Below are 22,715 nucleotides of genomic sequence, written 5' to 3' on the forward strand. Positions count from 1 at the left end.
TGATCCCTGGTCTGGGAACTATGATCCCACATGCGCCGCGGCCAAAAAATTCAAAAAACAAAACAAAAACTGAAGCATCTCCAGGCCTCCTTACCGCCTTCCCTGCTTAATTTTTCTCCATAGCAATGATCACCCTCTGATGCCTTGTACATATTTATTTTTGTTTATCTGTTGTCTGTCTTTCCCTGAGGAATGTAGGCTCCATGAGGGCAGGGACTTTTTTTTTTTTCTGTTTTTCTGTGCAGTATCTCCAGTGCCCAGGTCAAAGCCTAGCACGTAGTAGGTGCTCAGTAAATATTTGTTGAAAGAGTGAATGAAACTAGCTTCCCTCTGCTTCCTTCCATTCCCAACTCTGAGACTAATGGCTGAGCACTGTCCTCAGATGGGATCTACCAACCACTGTAAGACTTTGGACATGTGAAAGTGTTGGGCAAAAGCCACATTTCTGTACTCGACCCTGTCTACCCAACTTCTTTTTCAATGGGCGCCAGAAAAAATGCTGGTCAGACCGTGTACAGACCATCATGAGAAGTTTAGCCTTTGTCCTCACCATCTTTGCTGGATCAGGGGATGGGGAGAAACAAAACCAAAATGTGGAAAAGCAGAAAGGCTAGAGTAGGTTTTTATAATTACCACCTTTTAGGAGTATTTTTCTTATTTAAAAAATAATACTGATTTTCTGGGAAAAGAAAAAAACTATCATGGAAAAGTGTCCTTCTAACCAAAATGGTGAGAAGGCAGGTATAAAAATGGAGAAGGCAGGTGTGAGGATGGGGGCAGGTGTGAAGATGGGGAGACAGGTGTGAAGAGGGGGAGACAGGTGTGAAGGGAGCAGGTGTGAAGATGGGAAGCAGGTGTGAAGAGGGGGGGCAGGTGTGAAGATGGGGAGACAGGTGTGAAGAGGGGGAGACAGATGTGAAGAGGGGGAGACAGGTGTGAAGGGGGCAGGTGTGAAGATGGGAAGCAGGTGTGAAGGGGGGGCAGGTGTGAAGATGGGAAGCAGGTACGAAGGGGGCAGGTGTGAAGATGGGGGGCAAGTGTGGGGGGTAGGTGTGAAGCTGGGGAGGCAGGTGTGAAGGGGAGGCAGGTGTGAAGATGGGGGCAAGTGGGGGGGCAAGTGTGAAGCTGGGGAGGCAGGTGTGAAGGGGGGCAGGTGTGAAGATGGGGGGCAGCTGTGAAGATGTGGAGGCAGGTGTGAAGGGGGCAGATGTGAAGATGGGGAGGCAGGTGTGAAGGGGGCAGGTGTGAAGGGGGCAGGTGTGAAGATGGGGATGCAGGTGTGAAGGGGCAGGTGTGAAGATGGGGGGCAGGTGTGAAGAGCGGGGGCAGGTGTGAAGGGGGGGCAGGTGTGGACACGTGGAAACCAGGCTCAGCCCTGGTTAGCTGTAGTGAGAGATGGGGGCTTCCCTTTCACTTCACAGAGTTAAAGAGAAGGCTCTGAGGTATCAACAACTTGTACTATTAGGAAAAGGAAGACAAAGAATCTGTGTTTCCTGAACATCGAGAGGAGGTCTCTCTGGCTGCTGGGGGCTATCTGGTCTCCTCCAGCTCCAAGAGGTCATCCACATACTCCACAACCTCTCCCTGTAAGAGACAATAAGACAGCTCTGTTAAGCAGGTACCTGACCTTCAAAGTGCTGGTGAGCAGAGACTGTTTCCAAGAGGCAATTGCCAGCCACCCCTAGGCTGGAGCAGCCTTTCTTCCCTCGAGCCCAAAGGATCTGACTTCTCCCTGGGAGGGACCTGGCTTCCACACCATGTGAACTTGGAGTCTAGTGCTCCAAGACCCCCAGATGGCCTGTGTGAACTGAGCAGTCCAGCCCCTTCTGAAAGACCCTGTTTAGTGCCCTTCTTCTGTGCATCCCTCCCCCAGCCCTACTCCCCTCCCATTAGCAGTTACCCCACAGGAAGACTTTCTGTCCGTTCCCTTTCCGCCTTGATACTAGACCATGAGCTTTTCAAGGACCAGGACCTTCTTCTGCAGAAACTGGCACACACAGGTCTCAGTAAACCTGCTAGGGGATGGCTGACTGCGTGTAGGCGTGTTACTGCTGGTGCAACTGAAGCAATCAGGCCACTCAAACAAGAGATGCTTGGGTAGTACAGGAGCCCACCTGCTCCCTCCTTTTGCAATGAGCCTTAAGCCTCTACCTGAAACAGCCCAGCATACTTTCTGATTTCCTTCTCTGCGTTGATTCCACTCCCATGACACACCTGACCCACCAGCTGATGACACCCATTCCCTTTACTGCAGAGAATGAGTGAATCACCAAGAAGGCCAAGCCCCTTCCCCTGAGGTCAGTACAGGCAGCCCCACCGATGGTGACCACCCCCTGCTAAAGCCTGGCCCCCCTCACGGAGGCCTCCCTCCCAGGCCAAGAGCCAATTCGCTCCTTTTGATATTTTAACACAGAGAGAGTCATAAGATCTCTCAGCATTTGAGAATAGTTAGAAAATCTATCAAGTACATGAGACACAAAAGGGATCTTATTATTTTTAACAAATGCTTCTACACATCATGCCTGCAATTAGGAACTCAAGTGATGGGAGTGGAAGACCGCTGCTTGAATAAACGACATTCTTCAGTTGCTTTCTGGACCCCAAAAGGAAAACAGGGTATGGCAGAGGATTATATATATGTGGCCATGACATCTGTTCCCAGGGTTACTGTTTCCTGCTGTGGGGCTACTGTGAGGTGGGGATGATAGTATTGTTTGCTTTTAGCTCACTACTAAGTGACCCCGGCAATAGAGATGAAAGAAACACATCCTCCTATAAGGTCACTGGTGTCGCGCCCAGATCTATCGATATTTTCCAGGCACCCATCCCCCAGCTGCTGGGAGTGTCGTTGCTAATGGCTTATACCTATCCCTTCTCTGCATGACTGATCTTGGCCAAAATGAGCAGCCCTGCCAGGGAGCTTATACACCACCCACTCCGGGCTGCCAACAACTAGTGAGGGACTGAGAAAGGGGATGACAAAAGGCAGAAGGAGCTCTGTGATACAATGCATGCCCCGGAGCTCCACGCAGGATCAGGATAACCTGACTGCAGGTGAGACCACATGCGTGCGTAGCTCCTTCCCCTGCCCCTCACCTCCTTTCCTACCCAAGAGCATCTATTTCAGCTTGCTTTATAAACGTTCTGAAACTGTAACAGGGCCTCTGCAAAATTTTTAACCAGTGTGCAAACTCTCAGGAGTTCTTACACATATTTCAAGCCCAGAAAGATATAAAGAAGAATACCACAAATATCAGGAGACTATATGGACACTTTGTTTCGAAGTAGAATTTTGTCCTTTGGAAATTTTTAAGGATTAACTAAGAATTTTATTGTGTTTGTTACAGTTTATTTCAAATTATTACTTGCCATAATTTGATATATAATTTTAAAAATAGCTCATTCTTTAGAAATTCTTTTATAATTCTAAAGCTTTGATTAATAACCTAACTACTCTGGGAACTTCAGTGGAGTCCTGTTATCTTGACAGGTCCAAGTCTAAGAATCCTAGGAATTTTAAAGCCTGGAATAAGCCTGGTCTATTCACTAGATGATTACTAAGCAGCCGTGTGACTTTGAGTAAGTCACTCTACCTTTCTTGAGTTTGTTTCCTCATCTGTGACATGAGACAGCTTTACTGAATCTCATAAAGGGTCTCTTCTTGTTCTAATATTTATGATTTTTTTTTCTAAATGCATTGTTCTTGTGTGTTAAAAGTCTTCAAAGGGTTCATAGCCAGGAATTCCACCTCTGGGAATTTATCCTAAGGAAATGATCAGAGAAGAGGTAAAAGATTTAGTAACTGCTGTGTTACTGATAAAAGCAAAAAGTGGGAAGCAACCGAAATGCGTATAAAAAGAGCTTTACTTAAAAAATCCACACCATGGAATATTAGTCATTAAAAAATTGTCTTTAGGGCTTCCCTGGTGGCGCAGCGGTTGAGAGTGTGCCTGCCAATGCAGGGGACACGGGTTCGTGCCCCGGTCCGGGAAGATCCCACATGCCGCGGAGCGGCTGGGCCTGTGAGCCATGGCCGCTGAGCCTGCGCGTCCGGAGCCTGCGCTCCGCAACGGGAGAGGCCACAGCAGTGAGAGGCCCGTGTACCGCAAAAAAAAAAAATTGTCTTTATAATGAACATTAACTAACAAGATTAACAAAAACCACAAAATCATCTCAACAGGTGCAGAAAAAACATTTGGCAAAATTCGACACCAAAACATTTGAAAAAATTCCTCGTTTGTCAAACGATAAAAAACATTCAACTAACTAGGAATAGAAGAGGAACTTCCTCAACCTGATAAAGGGCCCTACCACAGCTAAGAATGTACTTAATGCTGAAACGGAAGGCTTTCCTTCTAAGATTAGGAACAAGACAAGGATTTCCACTCTCTCCATTTCTATTCAACATTGTACTAGAGGTTTTAGCCAGAAAAATAAACAAAAGACATCCAGACTGGAAAAGAAATAAAACCATGTCTATTCACAGATAACATGATCTTGTATACAGAGACTCCTTAGGAATCCATACACATCAAAAAAAAAGTTTAGAACTGATAAACAAGTTCAATAAGTTTGCGAGATTACAATATCAACATACAAAAATCACCTGTATCTCTATGCACCAGCAACGCACAACTAGAAAATCAAAATAAGAAAAACAATTCCATTTCCAATAGCACCAAGAATAACAAAACTTGGGAAAATATTATTGAAGGAAATTAAAGAAGACCCAAATAAGTAGAAAGGTATCCCATATTCATGGATTGGAATATTTAATATTGTTGAGATGTCAGTCAATCTTCAGATTCAGCACAATTCCTATAAAAATCCCAGCTGCCTTTTGCAGAATTTGGCAAGTTGATCCCATATTTCATATGGAAAGGCAAGGGGCCCAGAATAGCCAAAACAATCTAGAAGAAGAAGAAAGAAGTTGGAAGACTCACACTTCCCTATCTCAAAATGTAGTACAAAGCTACAGTATTCAAGACAATGCAGTACTGGCATAAGGATAGAAATCTAAATCAATGGAATAGAATTGAGAGTCCAGAGATAAACCTTCACATTTAAGGTCAATTGATTTCTTATAAGGGTACCCAGACAACTGAATAGGGAAAGAAAGTCTTTTCAACGAATGATGCTGGACAAAAGTATTTCCACACACAAAAGAATGAAATTGGACCACTACCTTACATCATATGTTAAATTAACAAAAAAAAAGATTGTAGACCTAAATGTAAGTGTATAACACTATAAAAACCTTAGAAAAAACAGTAAATTTTAGTGATCTTGGATTAGACAATATTTTCTTTGATATGACAGCAAAAACACAAGCAACAGAAGAAAAAATAGATAAGTTGGATTTCATCAAATTTTAAAACTTTTGAGCTTCAAGACACCGTTAACAAAGTGAAAAGATAATGCACAGATTGGGGGAAAAATTTTTAGAATTCATATATCTGACAGGGGACTTATAACCATAATATATAAAGAACTCTTACAACTCAACAATGAAAAGACAAGCAACCCAATTTAAAAATGGGCAAAGGACTTGAATAGAATCAACATTTCTCCAAAGAAGATATACAAATGGCTAATAGCCATGTGAAAAGATGCTCAACACCATTAGTCAATAGGGAAATGCAAGTCAAAACCATAATTAGGTACCACTTCACACCCACTAGGATGGCTATAATAAAAAAGACAAACACGCACACACACACAAAGAAAGACAGACACTATAAGTGTTGAGGAAGATGTAACAGATTAGAACTCTCATACATTGCTGGTGGGACTGTAAAATGATTCAGCCAGTTTGGAAAACAGTCTGGCAGCTCTTTAACAAGTTAAATATAGAGTAATAGGACCCAGAAATTCTACTCCTAAATATATACTCCTAGGTATAAGAGAATTGAAAATTTTTGCCCAAACAAAAATTTGTACCCAAACATCCACAGTATCATTATTCAAAGTAGCCAAAAAGTGGAAACAACCCAAATGTCCATCAACCAAGGAATAAACAACAGGTGGTATATCCATACAGTAGAATATTATTCAGCAATGAAAAGGACTTTCTACATGTAACGTGATGCACGTTACAACATGGCTAAACCTGGAAAACATTACGCTCAGTGAAAGAAACTAGTCACAAAGACCAAAAACCATGATTCCATTCACATGAAACATCCAGAACAGGTAAATCCAGAGACAGAAAGTAGGTCAGTGGTTGCCAGGGGCTGGGGGAAAGGGTCGGGGTGGGCAGAGGGGAAGGAATGGAAAGTGACTACTAATAGGTTTGGGCTTTCATTTGGTTTTTTTTTTTTTTTTTGGCTGCACTGTGCAGCTCGCAGGATCTTAGTTCCCCGACCAGGGACGGAACCCCGGCCCTCAGCAGTGAGAGCATGGAGTTCTAACCACCAGACTGCCGGGAAAGTCCCCGGGCTTTCATTTGGGTGATGAAAATGTTCTCAAATTTGAATGCATAACTTTATGAATATACTAAAAACAACCCACTGAATTGTATACTTTAGAAAGGAGAATTGTACAATATGTGAATAATATCGCAATCAAACTGTTCTAGAAAAACATAACCAGGGAAATTGCTCAAACTACAGTGTTACAATGGAAAAGCCATGATATATAATTACAGTCAAGTTTATAGTGAATATATATTGGAAATATATAGAAAAAACTGGAGACATAAATACCAAAATATCAATAGTAGCTTGCCTCTAGATAATCAGGAACTCTACAGTCCCGTTTTTCCTAAATACTTTTTTCTCAGGAATTCCCTGGCGGTCCAGTGGTTAAGACGCCATGCTTCCACTGACTGGGACGTGGGTTCGATCCCTGGTCAGGGAACTAAGATCCCGCATGCCATGCCATGCAGCCAATAAATAAGTAAATAAATATATTTTTCTCCACTTTACAAACCATAGCGGTCAACCTTGTTTGTGTCTGGTCAGCATTCCTTCCTTGTCAGCATCCTTGTAGTCATATCACAGGCTCTGCTTCAAGAGAACCCAAGCCAAGACATATGGCACATGGGTCACTTCCTAGTCTGTAAAGCACTTCGATGTGCAAAGTGGTATTTCATTCTTCCAACCCTGTGAGGTCAATGTTATTAGCCCCATTTTACAGACGAAGTACTGAGGCTCAGGGGAGCTAAATGCATGCTAGTGGTCGATCCATCTCATGCAAATTCATGCACAGAAAACAGATTCCACAATGATGTCTTATTTACAGGTGCTTCACTGAAAACTGGGGCAGTGGAAAGAGCAGACATGGAGGCTCAGGGCTCCCGGGTCTGGCCTAGCAGCTCCCGGAACCTTCCTGTCCAAGCTCCTCAGCTGTAAAGTGAGGGGTCAGGCGAGAACAAACCCGCAGCTCTCTCCCAGCCCCGATGGCTGGCAAGTCCACAGCTGTCTTAGAAAGAGTTTGATGATTTGTTCCAAACGCATCTCTCTAAACGCTACCCCTAACGATGGCTCTTCTGTGACTAGGCTGCCCCACCACAGAATGACAGCTCCATAACCAGCAGTCTCCGCCGTCAATAAAGAAGTCAGCTAAGTAAGACTTAATCAGGAATTTCAAGCAACCCCAGAGAAGGATAAAATGCCTAATTTACAGAAAACAAAACAAACAAATGAACAGAAAAATTGGGATGTGGGCTTCCCAGTGTCTTCAGAGTGCTAAAATTCAGTGTGTTTTTATAATGTTAAAAAATGATGCCTGATGCCACACGGTGCAGGAAAAGAGAAAAAAAAAAGACGCTCGGACGGCTCCTGTGATGGGTTCCTGGAGGATGGCTCTGTACTCTGTCAGGAAACGTGGTGCTTCAGCCTGGGTTTCCTAGAAAACCCTTCTTGCCCAGGCCAGTGCTCTGACACATAAAAACGCCCACAGAAACTCTGTTTCCCAAGGCCCCTTCTGTTTCTCATTTCGGGGGCGACTTGGCCTTCCAATGATTTTTAACAAAGCTGTGAGTAATATTTTCTCTTAGCCAGACGTGTGCTAAACAGGAAAACTTACCTCATCATCATCCATTATGTTTTCCTTAGCAAAGTCATGCAGCTCTTTCTGGAGTGTCGTCACGTTGAAGAACTGAACGGCTTCCTGTTCAGACACAAACAGAGAACAGTTTATATGACCAACCTTTTAAGGGGAGAACTGGGCTGGTGGCAGGCGGGGGAAGGGTATGAGCTTTCTTTGGGGGGTGATGAAAATGTTTAAAATTAAATAGTGGTAACGGTCGCACAGCTCTATGACTATAATAAGACCACTGAATTGTGCACTTTGAAAGCATGAATTTGACAGTATATGAATTATATCTCAATTTGCAAAAAAGAGTGGCCAATCCTGAGTGAATGAAAGAGAAAGTGTGTGTGTGTGTGTGTGTGTGTGTGTGTGTGTGTGTGTGTTAGTGTGTGTTGGCTGGACAGTGAAGTTGAAGGAAGATGGATGTATGGCAAACCAGGACAGCATGCACAAATCTCAATGAAAATACAAGTTAAGGGCAAATTAGAAAAGATCTTCTGAAAGTGATATATAATCCACAGGTTTCCCTGAACACATGCAAAGCTGAGTGCACCCATCAAGGGAATTAAATGATGATTCATCCATAAACAAGCCTGCCATGGAGCTGTTAAAAAAAAAAAAAAAAGTAGGTGGTATGGGTGCGGCATGGGAAGTGTTCATGATGAAATTGTTAGAAAGACAAAGCAAGTTGCCAAACAGTAGGTAAGATCCCATTTTTGTAAAACTTAATAGTTACATGCTGCATATACAGTAAATGCATAGCTATAGGGCAGGATGAGAAAGAGACAATATGGGATTAAGAAGCAGTCTCGGGCTTCCCTGGTGGCGCAGTGGTTGAGAGTCCGCCTGCCGATGCAGGGGACACGGGTTCGTGCCCCGGTCCGGGAAGATCCCACATGCCGCGGAGCGGCTGGGCCCGTGAGCCATGGCCGCTGAGCCTGCGCATCCGGAGCCTGTGCTCCGCAGCGGAGAGGCCACAGCAGTGAGAGGCACGCGTACCGCAAAAAAAAAAAAAAAAAAAAAAAGAAGCAGTCTCAATTCCTAAGTGAATCATTTCTGTAATGTTTAAAATTTGTAGAGTGCTTACTGATTTAGAAATGAGAACAAAGATGTAAAATGTTAAAAGATAAAAAAGCTACAAAAAAAACTGAGTTTCCCTTCATTTCTGAAATAACCCGTCTCTTAGATGCAAAGCTGCTTCCTGAAAGTGGGAAGAAGAAGAGAACAGGAAACGTGATGCCTGGTGCACTGGCACGTACTGGTCTGGGCTGGAAATGCTCCTCCAAGAGCCCCCACTTGTCCCTGTGGTACTGATAATACACCAGGTTCTGCTGCATGACCTTATCGTCCTGGTCAAAGAGCAGGTAGCTGACTGCACAGGGGGCTGCGTTCTTCAAGTCGTTCACTGAAGGCAAAGGAAACAAAAACAGGAAATCAGCCAACCTCTCCCGACCCACCCTCCATTGAATAACACCTTCAAAAAGAGAAAGATCACCAACAAGCCCCTTCTCCACAGACCCTCCTTCGGAATACCTGCAAAGACAAAAGAAATCTTCCCAGGGTGAAAAGGTCACAGATAGGGTATCCATGGGAACGTGGAGGCCAGTTTGGAAAACAGAAGAAGTTCCTCTTTAGGCAGTAGACCTATGCAGAAAAGCCTACTATATTCTCCTCAGGCCTTGGAGACCTGGGCTGGTGTCACAGCCCTGGAACCTAAGCAGGCTTGGGTCCCAAGGCTGGACTGTCCTGAAGCTGAGGGAGCTGGGGAGAATGTACCAGCAAATGAGCCCTCCTTGGACCTGCAGTGCCTGGTCCCCTCTGGATGGGACCCATCATCAAAAACCCAGATCCAGGCAGGCCCTTCAAATGCTAAACCAAGCCTAGTTCACCCAAAAAAGGGTCCACCCTCTGGGCTGGAAGAGTTTTGAAAAGTCACCTGGTCTCCACGTCTCCTGGTGGGGAGGTTCCCACCTCCATCCTCCTTCCTTCGAATCGCCCCACCCAGGGATGACAGCGCCCTCAGTGCAGCGGTTTTGCTGGGGCTGCGATTCCTCCGTGGGGTGAAGGGTAAGGGGGAAGAAGGAACGAGACACAAGCCCATGGGCCTTTCTTCTGGCACACTCCGCTCTCCTTGACAACCCAGGAACACGACTTTCCTAAGGCTCTGACTGCCCGAGTATCCAAGTTGGGCATGAAGAAATGCTGCCGCCTTGTGGCAGTTTCCCATAACAACAACTTTAAAACCGCTGTGTATGGGCACTTCCGAGTCACAAGGCCTGTGGGGTTGGAAATGACACCCGTCCTCAAGAAATGTCCTGGGGTGATTGAAAAAGATTTCAAAACAAGGCCGACTTTCAAGAAACCAATTTCAAGAGGTAAATTTCACTCACACTGTTTTTAAAAATAAAAAAGAAGCACTGGAAAAGATGCTCCACATCGCTGGGACTTCCCTGTTGGTCCAGTGGTTAAGAATCCACCTTCCAGGACTTCCCTGGTGGTGCAGTGGTTAAGAATCTGCCTGCCAATGCAGGGGACACGGGTTCGAGCCCTGGTCTGGGAAGATCCCACATGCTGCAGAGCAACTAAGCCCATGTGCCACAACCACCGAGCCTGCACTCTACAGCCCCCGAGCCACAACTGCTGAAGCCCGCGTGCCTAGAGCCCATGCTCTGCAACAAGAGAAGCCACTGCAATGAGAAGCCCGCACACCACAACGAAGAGTAGCCCCCGCTCGCCACAAGTAGAGAAAGCCCATGCGCAGCAACGAAGACCCAACGCAGACAAAAATTTAAAATAAATAAATAAATTTATTTTAAAAAAAAGAATCTGCCTTCCAATTAAGGGGACGCAGGTTCAATCCCCGGTCGGGGAACTAAGATCCCACATGCCGCGGGCCACAACTACAGAGCCCACACACTCTGGAGCCCACACTGCCACAACTAGGGAGAAGCCCACACACCTCAACAAAGAGCCCGCATGCTGCAACTAAGATCTAACACAGCCAAAAATAAAATAAATAAATAAATATTTTTTAAAAAGATGATCCACATCATTACTAGAGAAATGCAAATCAGAACTACAACGAGGTTATCACCTCACACCATTCAGAATGGCTATCATCGAAACATCTACAAACAATAAATGTGGAGACGGCATGGAGAAAAGGGAACCCTCCTATGCTGTTGGTGGGAATATAAATTGGGAACAGCCACTACAGTGAACGGTGTGGAGGTTCCTTAAAAAACTAAAAACAGGGCTTCCCTGGTGGCGCAGTGGTTGGGAGTCCGCCTGCCGATGCAGGGGACACGGGTTCGTGCCCCGGTCCGGGAGGATCCCACATGTCGCGGAGTGGCTGGGCCCGTGAGCCATGGCCGCTGAGCCTGCGCGTCCGGAGCCTGTGCTCCGCAGCGGGAGAGGCCACAACAGCAAGAGGCCCACGTACTGCAAAAAAAAACTAAAAACAGAGCTAGCATATGATCCGGCCATCCCACTCCTGGGTGTATATCTGGAGAAAACCAGAATTCGAAAAGATCCAGGAACCCCAACGTTCACTGCACCACTATTTACAACAGCCAAGACATGGAAGCCACCGCAATGTCCATCAACAGACAAACGGAAAAGGAAGATGTGGTATGTTTATACAATGGAATATTACTCAGCCATAAAAAAGAATGAAATGATGCCGTTGGCAGCAACATGGATGGACCTAGAGATGATCATACCAAGTGAAGTAAGTCAGACTGAAAAAGACAAATATCATATGATATCACTTACAGTTGGAATCTAAGAATTGATACAAATGAACTAATTTATAAAACAGAAAGACACTCACAGACTTAGAAAACAAACTTATGATTCCCAAAGGGGAAATTAGGGGGGGTAGACATGAATTAGAAAGTTGTGATGAACAGATACACCCTCATGTATATAAAATAGATAATCAAGAAGGACCTACTGTGTAGCACGGGGAACTCTACTTAACACTCTGTAATAACCTATATGGGAAAAAGATCCAAAAAAGAATAGCTCTATATGTTTGTATAACTGAATCAAGCTGCTGTACACCTAAAACAAACACAACATTGTAAATCAACAATAGTCCATATAAAAGAAAAATTCAATTAAAAAAAAGTAGTACCTGCCGTATTTCCCTCAGGGCTTGGTAACTGGGGCTGGGGTCACATCCCTGAAGCCTAAGGAGGCTTGGGTCCCAAGGCTGCACTCTCGTGGGGCTGAGGGAGCTGGGGAGGATATGCCATCAAACGAGCCCCCCTTGGACCTGTAGTGCCGGGTCCCCTCTGGATGAGACTGCCATCCCCAGATCCAGGTGGGCCCTTCCAAAGCTAAGCCAAGCCTAGGGCACCCAAGAAAGGGTGGACCTCTGGTCTGGAGAAGCTCTGAAAAGTCACCTGGTCTCCACGTCTCCTGGTGGTGGGGTTCCCACCTCCATCCTCCTTCCTTAGAATCGCCCCACCCAGGGACGACAGCGCCCTCAGTGCAGCGGTTTTGCTGGGGCTGCGATTTCTCTGTGGGGTGAAGGGTAAGGGGGAAGAAGGAACGAGACACAAGCCCTTGGGCCTTTCTTCTGGCACGTTACACCCTCCTTGACAACCCAGGAACATGATTTTCCTAAGGTTCCGGTTACCCAAGTATCCAAGTTAGGCATGAAGAAATGCTGCCGCCTTGTGGCCGTTTCCCATAACAACAACTTTAAAACCACTGCTGATGGGCACTTCCTAGTCACAAGGCCTGTGGGGTTGGAAATGACACCTGTCCTCAAGAAACGTCCTGGAGTAGGTGATTGAAAAAGAATTCAAAACAGGGCCAAGAGGATTCAAGAGGCCAATTTCAAGATGTAAATTTTACTCACACTATTTACCTGTAATCCAGAAAGCAAAGATTTCTTGGGGAGCAGCAAGAAAAGCTGAAAGTTTTGGTGTTTTATCCATTATGTCTTTGCCACATTTTCTGATATTGTGGTTGGTTTTTAGAGTTAGTCAGGATTTCAGAGGATTGACCAGTGAGCTTCCAGGGCCTGGAAGTGTCCGGAACACCTCTAAACTCCAGTGTCCTCGCGTGTTCCCACTGAACCAAGCCTACTTAGTGGCTGGAAGATCCATGTTTCAATGTCCGTTCACGGGGTAGTTTAGTGAAGTGTCAGCACAGCTTCTCATGAAAATGAAAGAAAAACACGGGCTATATTTTCTTCCAACAGAACATCTGTAAACTGAATCCAAGAGCAGCAATGTGTTGATAAAACTTGAAACTGGGAGATGGGCACCCTAGAGATCATTATACCAACCTCTCCAACATATGTTGTTGTTTTTATTAATTACCTTGGTTTTTCTTTTTTCTTTTTCTTTTTTTTTTTTTTGGCTGTGTTGGATCTTCGCTGCTGCACACACGCTTTTTCTACTTGCGGTCAACCGGGGGCTACTTTTCGTTGAGGTGCGCAGGATTATCATTGCAGTGGCTTCTCTTGTTGCAGAGCATGGGCTCTAGGCACATGGGCTTCAGTAGTTGTGGCACGCGGGTTCTGTAGTCGTGGCTCGCGGGCTCTAGAGCGCAGGCTCAGTAGTTGTGGTGCCCAGGCTTAGTTGCTCCGGGGATCTTCCCAGACCAGGGCTTGAACCCATGTCCCCTGCATTGGCAGGCAGATTCTTAACCACGGTGCCACCAGGGAAGCCCCCAATATATGTTTTGAAATTTCCAGAAGTTAAATAAAACATGTACATAATTTTTTCACAATTCTCATTAAAAAGGGTCCTTCCAAGTGTGGCTGAACATAAGCCAACAGTTAACACTGGGGTTGGGGGAGAGCAGGGAGGGGGATGGAGATGGGCTGTTTGCTTTTTTTTTGCGGTACGCGGGCCTCTCACCGCCGCGGCCTCTTCCGCCACGGAGCACAGGCTCCGGACGCACAGGCCCAGCGTCCACGGCCCAGGGGCCCAGCCACTCCGCGGCACGCGGGATCCTCCCGGACTGGGGCACGAACCCGCGTCCCCTGCATCAGCAGGCGGACTCCCAATCACTGCGCCACCAGGGAAGCCCGGGTTGTTTGCTTTTGATGTTTCTCTGTACATCTCTGAGATGTTTGGTTCACTGCAATAAGCTTCTCTTATAAGCCTTTTTGAAAAAAAGCACTTACATTAAATCAGCTATTTATATTAGAAAAGAGGGCTCTTCATAAGCAAAGACACTGCCTAGTGGAAAACTGTCCCCTCCACACCAGAATGTGGTCAATAAATATTTGCTGGCATCATGCTGTGAGCTCAGTGCTGCCTCATAGGAAAGCATGTTCACACATTATATAAAACTAGACGCTCGTCCTCTATGCTAAATAATCCTTTACCAGACAGCTCACGCTGGGGTGACAGTAGCAAATAAAATCTCATCCTTCCCTCCATGAAAGGGGACTTCTGGGAAGGACACCTGTTAAAAACACACCTCGACCTCCTCTTGATCTCAGAAATGTCCCAACCAAGGGACATTTCAGTACCTTTCATTGCATCCTTAGATGAGGGTCAGGCCGCTCTAAGATCAGGTTCACTGCTGAGAGAGGCCAGTTACCTTCCTCAGAAAAACATGGTATAAATGTCAGTATCTGAGACTTTACAGGAACAAAGAAGCCATCTTGATTAACGGCAAAAGTTTAAATATTTTTCATTTAAAAACTAAAAAGAGAGAGAGAGGGAGAGAAGGAAAATATTTTTCTTTTCTTTTTTTCCCTTTTTTAACCTTCAGCAGGCAAGGCTTTCAGTGTGTCCTGGAGAGGAGATGAGATGGGATTAAAAGGTAGGCAGGTTAGGTGGCTGCTGAGGCAGAGGGAACCCAACAAAGAACAGGATGGACACAGTGGGGAAGGGGGGCTGTGGAAGACAAGGTCACCTGGAACTCCTCCAGGACATCCCTGAGTCCCCAAGACCAGCCGCCCCTGAGTTTGAAGGGCAGCCTGGGGGAAGCTAGCCAGACACCTGCCAGCAGACCCAGACATTTCATCAGGAGGGTAGAGTTGTCGCTGCTGCAAATGACCCTAGTGACTTCCCGTGCTTGTCACCGAACTGCCAAGGTACACGCTGCTCACGCGAGTGGCACCCAGCAATCTTGGCTACAGAGAGAGGGGGGAAAGCCAGGAAATTCAGGCTCTGAAGTCTGAACTCCAAGTTCCTTTCTTTCTCCCATGTGTCCCCTTTGTCCACTTGGAAGGTTCTGATTGATAAGCTCCAATTTCAGGCCAAGGCAGGACCAACTGCAATGACCTTCTAAGAGTCTGAAAAGTAAAGCCAATGATGTGGAAGAAGGGAAATAATGATATTTTTTAAAAAAAGAAAAGAAAAAAGGGACTTGCCTGGCGGTCCATTGGTTAGTACTCTGCGCCTCCACTGCAAGGGGGCATGGATTTGATCCCTGGTCGGGGAACTAAGATCACGCATGCCACGCAGAGTGGCCAAAACAACAACAACCAAAAAAACGGTTATATAGAGTTTGCCATGTGCCAGTGTGTGAATTTCCTAAGCATTCCACGTCTATCAACCCATTTAATCCTCACAACAATCTTAGGAGGTTAGTACTCTCTGCAGATGTGGAAGCTAAGTCTTAGTACCTTGCTCAAATCTCCTAGAAGATGATTACTTACATTTATAATAAGCAAACTGCAAATAATGGTACATGGTAGCCACAAATTTCTCGACTGGATATCCTCCTATGACTGGGGTGAGGTTCTCTTCACACTGTATTTTGCATTCCAGAACTTCCACATAATGATCTGAAAGAACACACAAATTTTCAGGCAGTGTATCCATTATTTTCTTAATGCCGCTTCTGCCCCACTGCTCCAAAGGTCAAGGTAAAAATGATAAATGAGAAAATGATAAAAGTAAAATATTCACAACACTTATGATAAAGGGCTAAAATCTTTCACGCACAAAGTTTCCTAAATCAATAAGAAAAAGACGAATGTCCACTATAAAAATAGCCAAAAGGATGTTAATAGAAATTATAAAAAGGGCTAATAAACACTGTGAAAAGATCTTAACCACATTTGAAATTAAGAAATACAATTCTACCTAAAATAATGTAAGCTATTACATTGGCAAAATGTTTAAAATTTGATGATGTCCAGTGATAGGAAGAGAATAGTGAGACTCATGCTCTCATGTTCTGTTGGTAGGAGCAAAATAGGAACAAATGTTTTGGAGTACAATTTGGTAAAATTTATCAAAGATTAAAATACACATATTCTCGGTGATTCCCTGGCGGTCCAGTGGTTAGGACTCTGCGCTTCCACTGCAGGGAACACAGGTTCGATCCCTTGTCAGGGAACTAGATCCCATATGCATGCCGTAACTAAGAGTTCTCATGCCACAACTAAAGATCCCAAGTGCCGCAACTAAGACCTGGTGCAGCCAAATAAATAAATAAAATAAAATAAAATTTAAAAAATACCTAAATACAGTCACATAGAAAGATGTCAAAGACTACATTTCCCAGCCTCCTTTGCAGTTAGGTTGGGGCCATGTGACTAAGTGAGCCATGAAATGTGGACAGTAACAACTGATGAATACTACTTCTGGGGCTGGTCCCTAACAACCTTCCAGGTGCCCCTTGGCCCCTCCCTTTTCTCCTTTCATTCAGCCAGAAGCAAAAGACTCCAGCATGATGATACACATTTTGCCAGCAAGACTGTAGGAACAGGCACTCTCCTACGTTACTGGTAGGAATGCAAAATGGTACCTTAAAATACCAAATAATTTATGTAAACCTTTACTCTGAACTATCAATCCCACTGATGTTGACTTTGCAAACACACTTCCATACTTAGCAAACAACAACAACCCACTAAAATTCCCCATTGCAGTATTAGATGTAATAGCAAAAGATTGGAACAGCCCAAATAGCTATCAGATAGTTGAATAAACTGGAGTACATCACTCCCCCAACCCTCAGTGGAGCACTTGGCAGTAATAAAAAGAATGACACAATCTCTACACACTAGTTAGGATATATTGTTAAGTGGAAAAAGCATAACATAGAATAGTGTTTAACGTATGGTACCTATTCTGTATGAAAGAAGCAGACACAAAAATAAAGGGAAAGTTGGGCTTCCCTGGTGGCGCAGTGGTTGAGAGTCCGCCTGTCGATACAGGGGACACGGTGCCGGTCCGGGAAGATCCCACATGCCGCAGAGCGGCTGGGCCCGTAAGCCATGGCCGCTGAGCCTGCGCGTCCGGAGCCTATGCTCCGCAACAGGAGAGGCCACAACAGTGAGAGGCCCGTGTACCGCAAAATAAATAAATAAATAAATAAATAAATAAAGGGAAAGTAGTTTTTTTTTTCTTTTTCTTTTTCTTTTTTTTTTTTTTGCCCGCATTGCACAGCATGTGGGATCTTAGTTCCCCAATCAGGGATCAAACCCCTGCCCAGTGCAGTGAAAATGCGAAGTCTTAACCACCGGACCACCAGGGAAATCCCTAGGGAAAGTAGTTTTATATTCACACAACCTTTATAGAAAAAAATGCTTCAGGCAAGAATTCTCAAGTGTGCTAAATCAGTGGGGGTAGGGTGGGGAGGGGGGCAGAGTCTGATGGACAGCAAGTTGTCCTAGTCTCAAAGCACCTGTCCACAAATTATTAATTTAAAAAGGAAAAACAGTAATTATATTGTGGAGAAACTGGAAAGCACCTCAACCAAATGTTTAAAACTTAGTGTCACCACTTCCCTGGTGGTCCAATGGTAAAAAATCCGCCTTCCGATGCAGGGGACGCAGGTTTGATCCCTGGTCGGGGAAGTAAGATCCCGCGTGCTGCGGGGCAACTAAGCCCGTGAGCCACAGCTACTGAGCTCGTGCACCTCAACAAGAGAGCCCGTGTGCTGCAACTAGATGCTCTAGAGCCCGGGTGCCACAACTAGAGAGGGAAAACCCTCACGCCACAACTAGAGAGAAGCCCGCGTGCCACAACGAAGAGTAGCCCCTGCTCGCTGCAACTAGAGAAAGCCCACACGAAGCAACGAAGACCCAACACAGCCAAAAATAAATAAATAAATAATTTTTTAAAAATTAAAAAAATAAAAGATAACCAATTTGCTAGAATATGGATGAACCTTGAGGACGTTATGCTAAGTGAAATAGGCCAGTCATAAGAGGACTAATCCTGTATGATTCTGCTTATGTGAGGTACCCAGAGTAATCAAATTCATAGACACAGAAAGAAGAATGGTGGTTGCTAGGGACTGGGAAGGAGGAAGATGGAGAGTTAGTGCTTAATGGGTACAGAGTTTCAGTTTGGGAAGATGAAAAAGTTCTGGAGATGGATGGTGGTGAGGGCTGCACAACAATGTGAATATCCTTACTGCCAACGAACTGTACACTTACACACGGTTAAAATAGTAAAGTTTTGTTCAAAATAAAAACTTAAGAAGATAACCAAATGCAATGCGTGGAACTTATTTTGAACATGATTCAAACCAATAAATTGGGAATTCCCTGGCAGTGGTTAGGACTCCATACTTTCACTGCTGGGGACCCGGGTTCAATCCCTGGTCGGGTAACTAAGGTCCCACAAGTCGCACAGTGGGGCCAAAAAGAAAAAAAAAAAGAAAAGAAAACACACAAAAACCCAACAAATTGTAAATTTAAGGAACACACATGTATGACATTTCTGAGATGACTGGGACACTGGATATTTGATGATGAGATCAAGGAACTGTTGTTAAAATTCTTTTAGGTGTGATGGTTCAGTGGTTGAAAAAAACGAGTTCTTATCTTTTAGAGGTACCTACTGAAACATTACAAATGAAGTGATGACAACATCTGGGATTTGCTTCAAAATAACATGAGGGATTTCCCTGGTGGTCCAGTGGTTAAGACTCCGAGCTCCTGATGCAGGTGCCCCAGATTCGATCCCTAGTCAGGGAACTAAATCCTGCATGCTGCAGCGAAGATCCCACATGCCACAACTAAGACCTGGCACAGCCAAATAAATAAATAAATATATTTTAAAGTAATAATAATAATATAAGAGGTAAGTGGGTGGGAATTAGATGACACCCAGGTGACCCTGAGTTGACCATAGTGAAGCTGCATCATGGTGACATGGGGTTTCTTTACACTCTTCTATTCTTTGTATATGTTTGAAATTTTCCACAATAAAAAGGTTTTGTTAAGAAAAATAAAGGTACTCTGTGGAAAAAGAGATCCATGAGCAAAACAGTGATTCAGAAACAAAAACAGGGCTTCCCTGGTGGTGCAGTGGTTGACAATCTGCCTGCCAATGCAGGGGACACGGGTTGGAGCACTGGTCTGGGAAGATCCCACATGCTGCAGAGCCACTAGCCCCGTGAGCCACAACTACTGAGCCTGCGCGTCTGGAGCCTGTGCTCCACAACAAGAGAGGCCGCAATAGTGAGAGGCCCGCACACCACGATGAAGAGCGGCCCCCGCTCGCTGCAACTGGAGAAAGCCCTCGCACAGAAACGAAGACCCAACACAGCCAAAAATAAATTAATAAATAAAAAACAAAAACAAAAACCATCCTGGATTCAATAACTGTAAAAGAGCTTCCTACCCCAGGGTTTCTGAGAGCCATTAACCATCACAGGGCACAGAGACTCCAAGAGGCAGACGGTGCTCAGGCCAATCTCAGACCTATCTGACCTGGGTCCCCTTCCTGCAAGGTGCAGTTTGAGCATCCGTGTTCCCAAACCACTTAGGGACATCTCTTGGCCATTTCCCATTCTCTGGAGCACTGCTGCCCACTACTGGTTAAGGAGAAACCCTAGAGCTATTTATGTGTTTTCAATTGTTTTTCTTTCTTTCTTTTTTTTTTTTTTTTTTGGCTGCACCGTGAAGCATGTGGGAATCTTAGTTCCCCGACCAGGGATCGAACCCACCACCCCTGCAGTGGAAGCACAGAGTCTTAACCACTGGACTGCCAGGGAAGTCCTCAATTTTCTTCATTCTTTCCTGTGTTTTCTAGACTTCCTATAATAAGCATGAATTATTTTATAGTCAGAAAATTTTTTTCCCAAAAGTTATCTTAGTGATGACTAATTAGAAGTTCATTATACTCTTCATTTCACCTTGATGTGTGCTGAAAAACTGCCATAATCAAAGTTATCTCCCTAAGGTGAGGCATGAGTTGCTTTGGGGCCCAGTTTTATTTTTCCAAAAGCCTGTGAGAATCTGTAATCAAGTAGGGCTGATTAGGCAGACCTTCTCTGCTGGCCTGTATCTAGACACCATACTCACTGTTTCTCCAGAAGCTCCCGCCAAATCAGAGGCTGATCCGTACATGTGTCAGCCACCCGAGTTACCCTTTCTTATTTAAGCTCAAAAGTTCCTCAGAGGCCACTCAAGTACCTAGAAGGCATGTAGAACCCACAGGGGCAGCTATGCCATTTATGTCGAGGACAGAACCCACTACTAACCTGCTATGGAAAGATAGAAATCCTTGAAGTCCTTGATCTCCCGGGAGCCCTCGCAGGCAGCAAGACACTCATAAAAGGCCTTGAAGAAGTCAGGAAGAGCCAGCTCCATGTCCGTGATGCACGTCCTCCAGTTCTCACCATTGTACCCCCGCACGGCTCGGATGAACAGGCTCTGGAATCATCAGAAAGTCTACAAATAATAAATGATGGAGAGGATGTGGAGAAAAGGGAATCCTCCTACACTGTTGGTGGGAATGTAAATTTGTACAGCCACTATGGAGAACCATAATGACGTTCCTCAAAAAACTAAAACTAGAGCTACCATATGACCCAGCAACCCCACTCCTGGGCCTATATCCAGAGAAAACTCTAAATTCAAAAAGATACATGCATCCCTATGTTCATAGCAGCACTATTTACAATAGCCAAGACATGGAAGCAACCTAAGTGTCCGTCAACAGGTTGCATGGATAAAGAAGATGGAATATTACTCAGCCATAAAAAGAGTGAAATAATGCCATTTGCAGCAACATAGATGGACCTAGAGATTATCATACTAAGTGAAGTAAGCCAGACAGAGAAAGACAAATACCATATGATATCACTTATATGTGGAATCTAAAAAATGATGCAAATGAACTTGTATACAAACCAGAAATAGGCTCACAAAGTAGGAAAACAAACTTATGGTTATCAAAGGGGAAAGCGGTAGGGGAGGGATAAACTGGGAATTTGGGATTAACAGATACACACTACTATATATAAAATAGGTAAACAACAAGGACCTACTGCATAGCACAGGGAACTATATTCAATAGCTTGTAATAACTATAATAGAAAAGAATCTGAAAAATAATACACATATATATATTCTATGCGTAATTGAATCACTCTGCTATACACCTGAAACACTGTAAATCCACTATACTTCAATTAAAAACAAACAAACAAACAAACAAACAAACCAAAAGCAGGCTCTGGAAAGCAGAGAGAAGCCAAGGAAGGTCCAGACATGAAGGGAGAGAGATCTGTCCTCCTGAAAGGAATCAGACCATCATCAAGCTCTACTCTCATTAGCTCCGGAGAAACCATGCTCACTCTTAATTATAAATAGGAAACCAATCAGTAACTTACCTATGTCTAGACTTTTCTACCCTGTTCACAGTGGTACACTTATTTTATTTAATTCAAAAACTAGCAGGCACAATCCACCAGAGGGCAGACAGCAGAAGCAAGAACTACAATCCTGCAGCCTGCAGAGCGAAAACCACATTCACAGAAAGATAGACAAAATGAAAAGGCAGAGGGCTATGGACCAGATGAAGGAACAAGATAAAACCTCAGAAAAACAATTAAATGAAGTGGAGATAGGCAACATTCCAGAAAAAGAATTCAGAATAATAATAGTGAAGATGACCCAGGACCTCGGAAAAAGAATGGAGACAAAGATCAAGATGTCATAAATGTTTAACAAAAACCTAGAAGAATTAAAGAACAAACAAACAGAGATGAACAATACAATAACTGAAATGAAAAATACACCAGAAGGAATCCATAGCAGAATAACTGAGGCAGAAGAATGGATAAGTGACCTGGAAGACAGAATGGTGGAATTCACTGCTGCGGAACAGAATAAAGAAAAAAGAATGAAAAGAAATGAAGACAGCCTAAGAGACCTCTGGGACAACATTAAACGCACCAACATTCACATTATAGGGATCCCAGAAGGAGAAGAGAGAGAGAAAGGACCTGAGAAAAAGTTTGAAGAGATTATAGTCGAAAACTTCCCTAACATGGGAAAGGAAATAGCCACCCAAGTCCAGGAAGCACAGAGAGTCCCAGGCAGGATAAACCCAGGGAGAAACACACCAAGACACATAGCAACAAAACTGACAAAGAAAAATTATTAAAGGTAGCAAGTGAAAATGACAAATAACATTCAAGGAAACTTCCATAAGGTTAACAGCTGATTTCTCAGCAGAAACTCTACAAGCCAGAAGGGAGTGACACGATATATTTAAAGTGATGAAAGGGAAGAACCTACAACCAAGATTACTCTACCCAGCAAGGATCCCATTCAGATTCGTTGGAGAAATCAGAAGTTTTACAGACAAGCGAAAGCTAAGAGAATTCAGCACCACCAAACCAGCTCTACAACAAATGCTAAAGGAACTTCTCTAAGTGGGAAACACAAGAGAAGAAAAGGCCCTATGAAAACAAACCCAAAACAATTAAGAAAATGATAATAGGAACAT

General features: G+C 44.3%; 1 protein-coding gene across 3 annotated transcripts in view; it reads right to left on the minus strand.

Moving 5' to 3' along the window:
• Nucleotides 1–1,345: 1,345 nt before the first annotated feature.
• The window catches only part of CRTAP (cartilage associated protein), a gene marked incomplete at its 5' end in the record, with an annotated part of 32,196 nt that continues 10,826 nt past the window's right edge, over nucleotides 1,346–22,715 (minus strand). The window contains 5 exons of one of the 3 annotated variants that reach the window (XM_082849106.1): nucleotides 1,346–1,584; nucleotides 8,029–8,112; nucleotides 9,294–9,439; nucleotides 15,671–15,799; nucleotides 20,461–20,632. In XM_082849106.1, coding sequence (XP_082705232.1) covers nucleotides 1,531–1,584; nucleotides 8,029–8,112; nucleotides 9,294–9,439; nucleotides 15,671–15,799; nucleotides 20,461–20,632 — 585 coding nt within the window. In that variant the 3' untranslated portion in view covers nucleotides 1,346–1,530. The remainder of the gene's footprint in view (nucleotides 1,585–8,028; nucleotides 8,113–9,293; nucleotides 9,440–15,670; nucleotides 15,800–20,460; nucleotides 20,633–22,715) is intronic. The other 2 variants (XM_082849108.1, XM_082849107.1) reach the window with 2 other exon arrangements.

This window comes from Leucopleurus acutus, assembly GCF_964270905.1.
Source record: "Leucopleurus acutus genome assembly, chromosome: 10".
Lineage (NCBI taxonomy): Eukaryota > Metazoa > Chordata > Mammalia > Artiodactyla > Delphinidae > Leucopleurus > Leucopleurus acutus.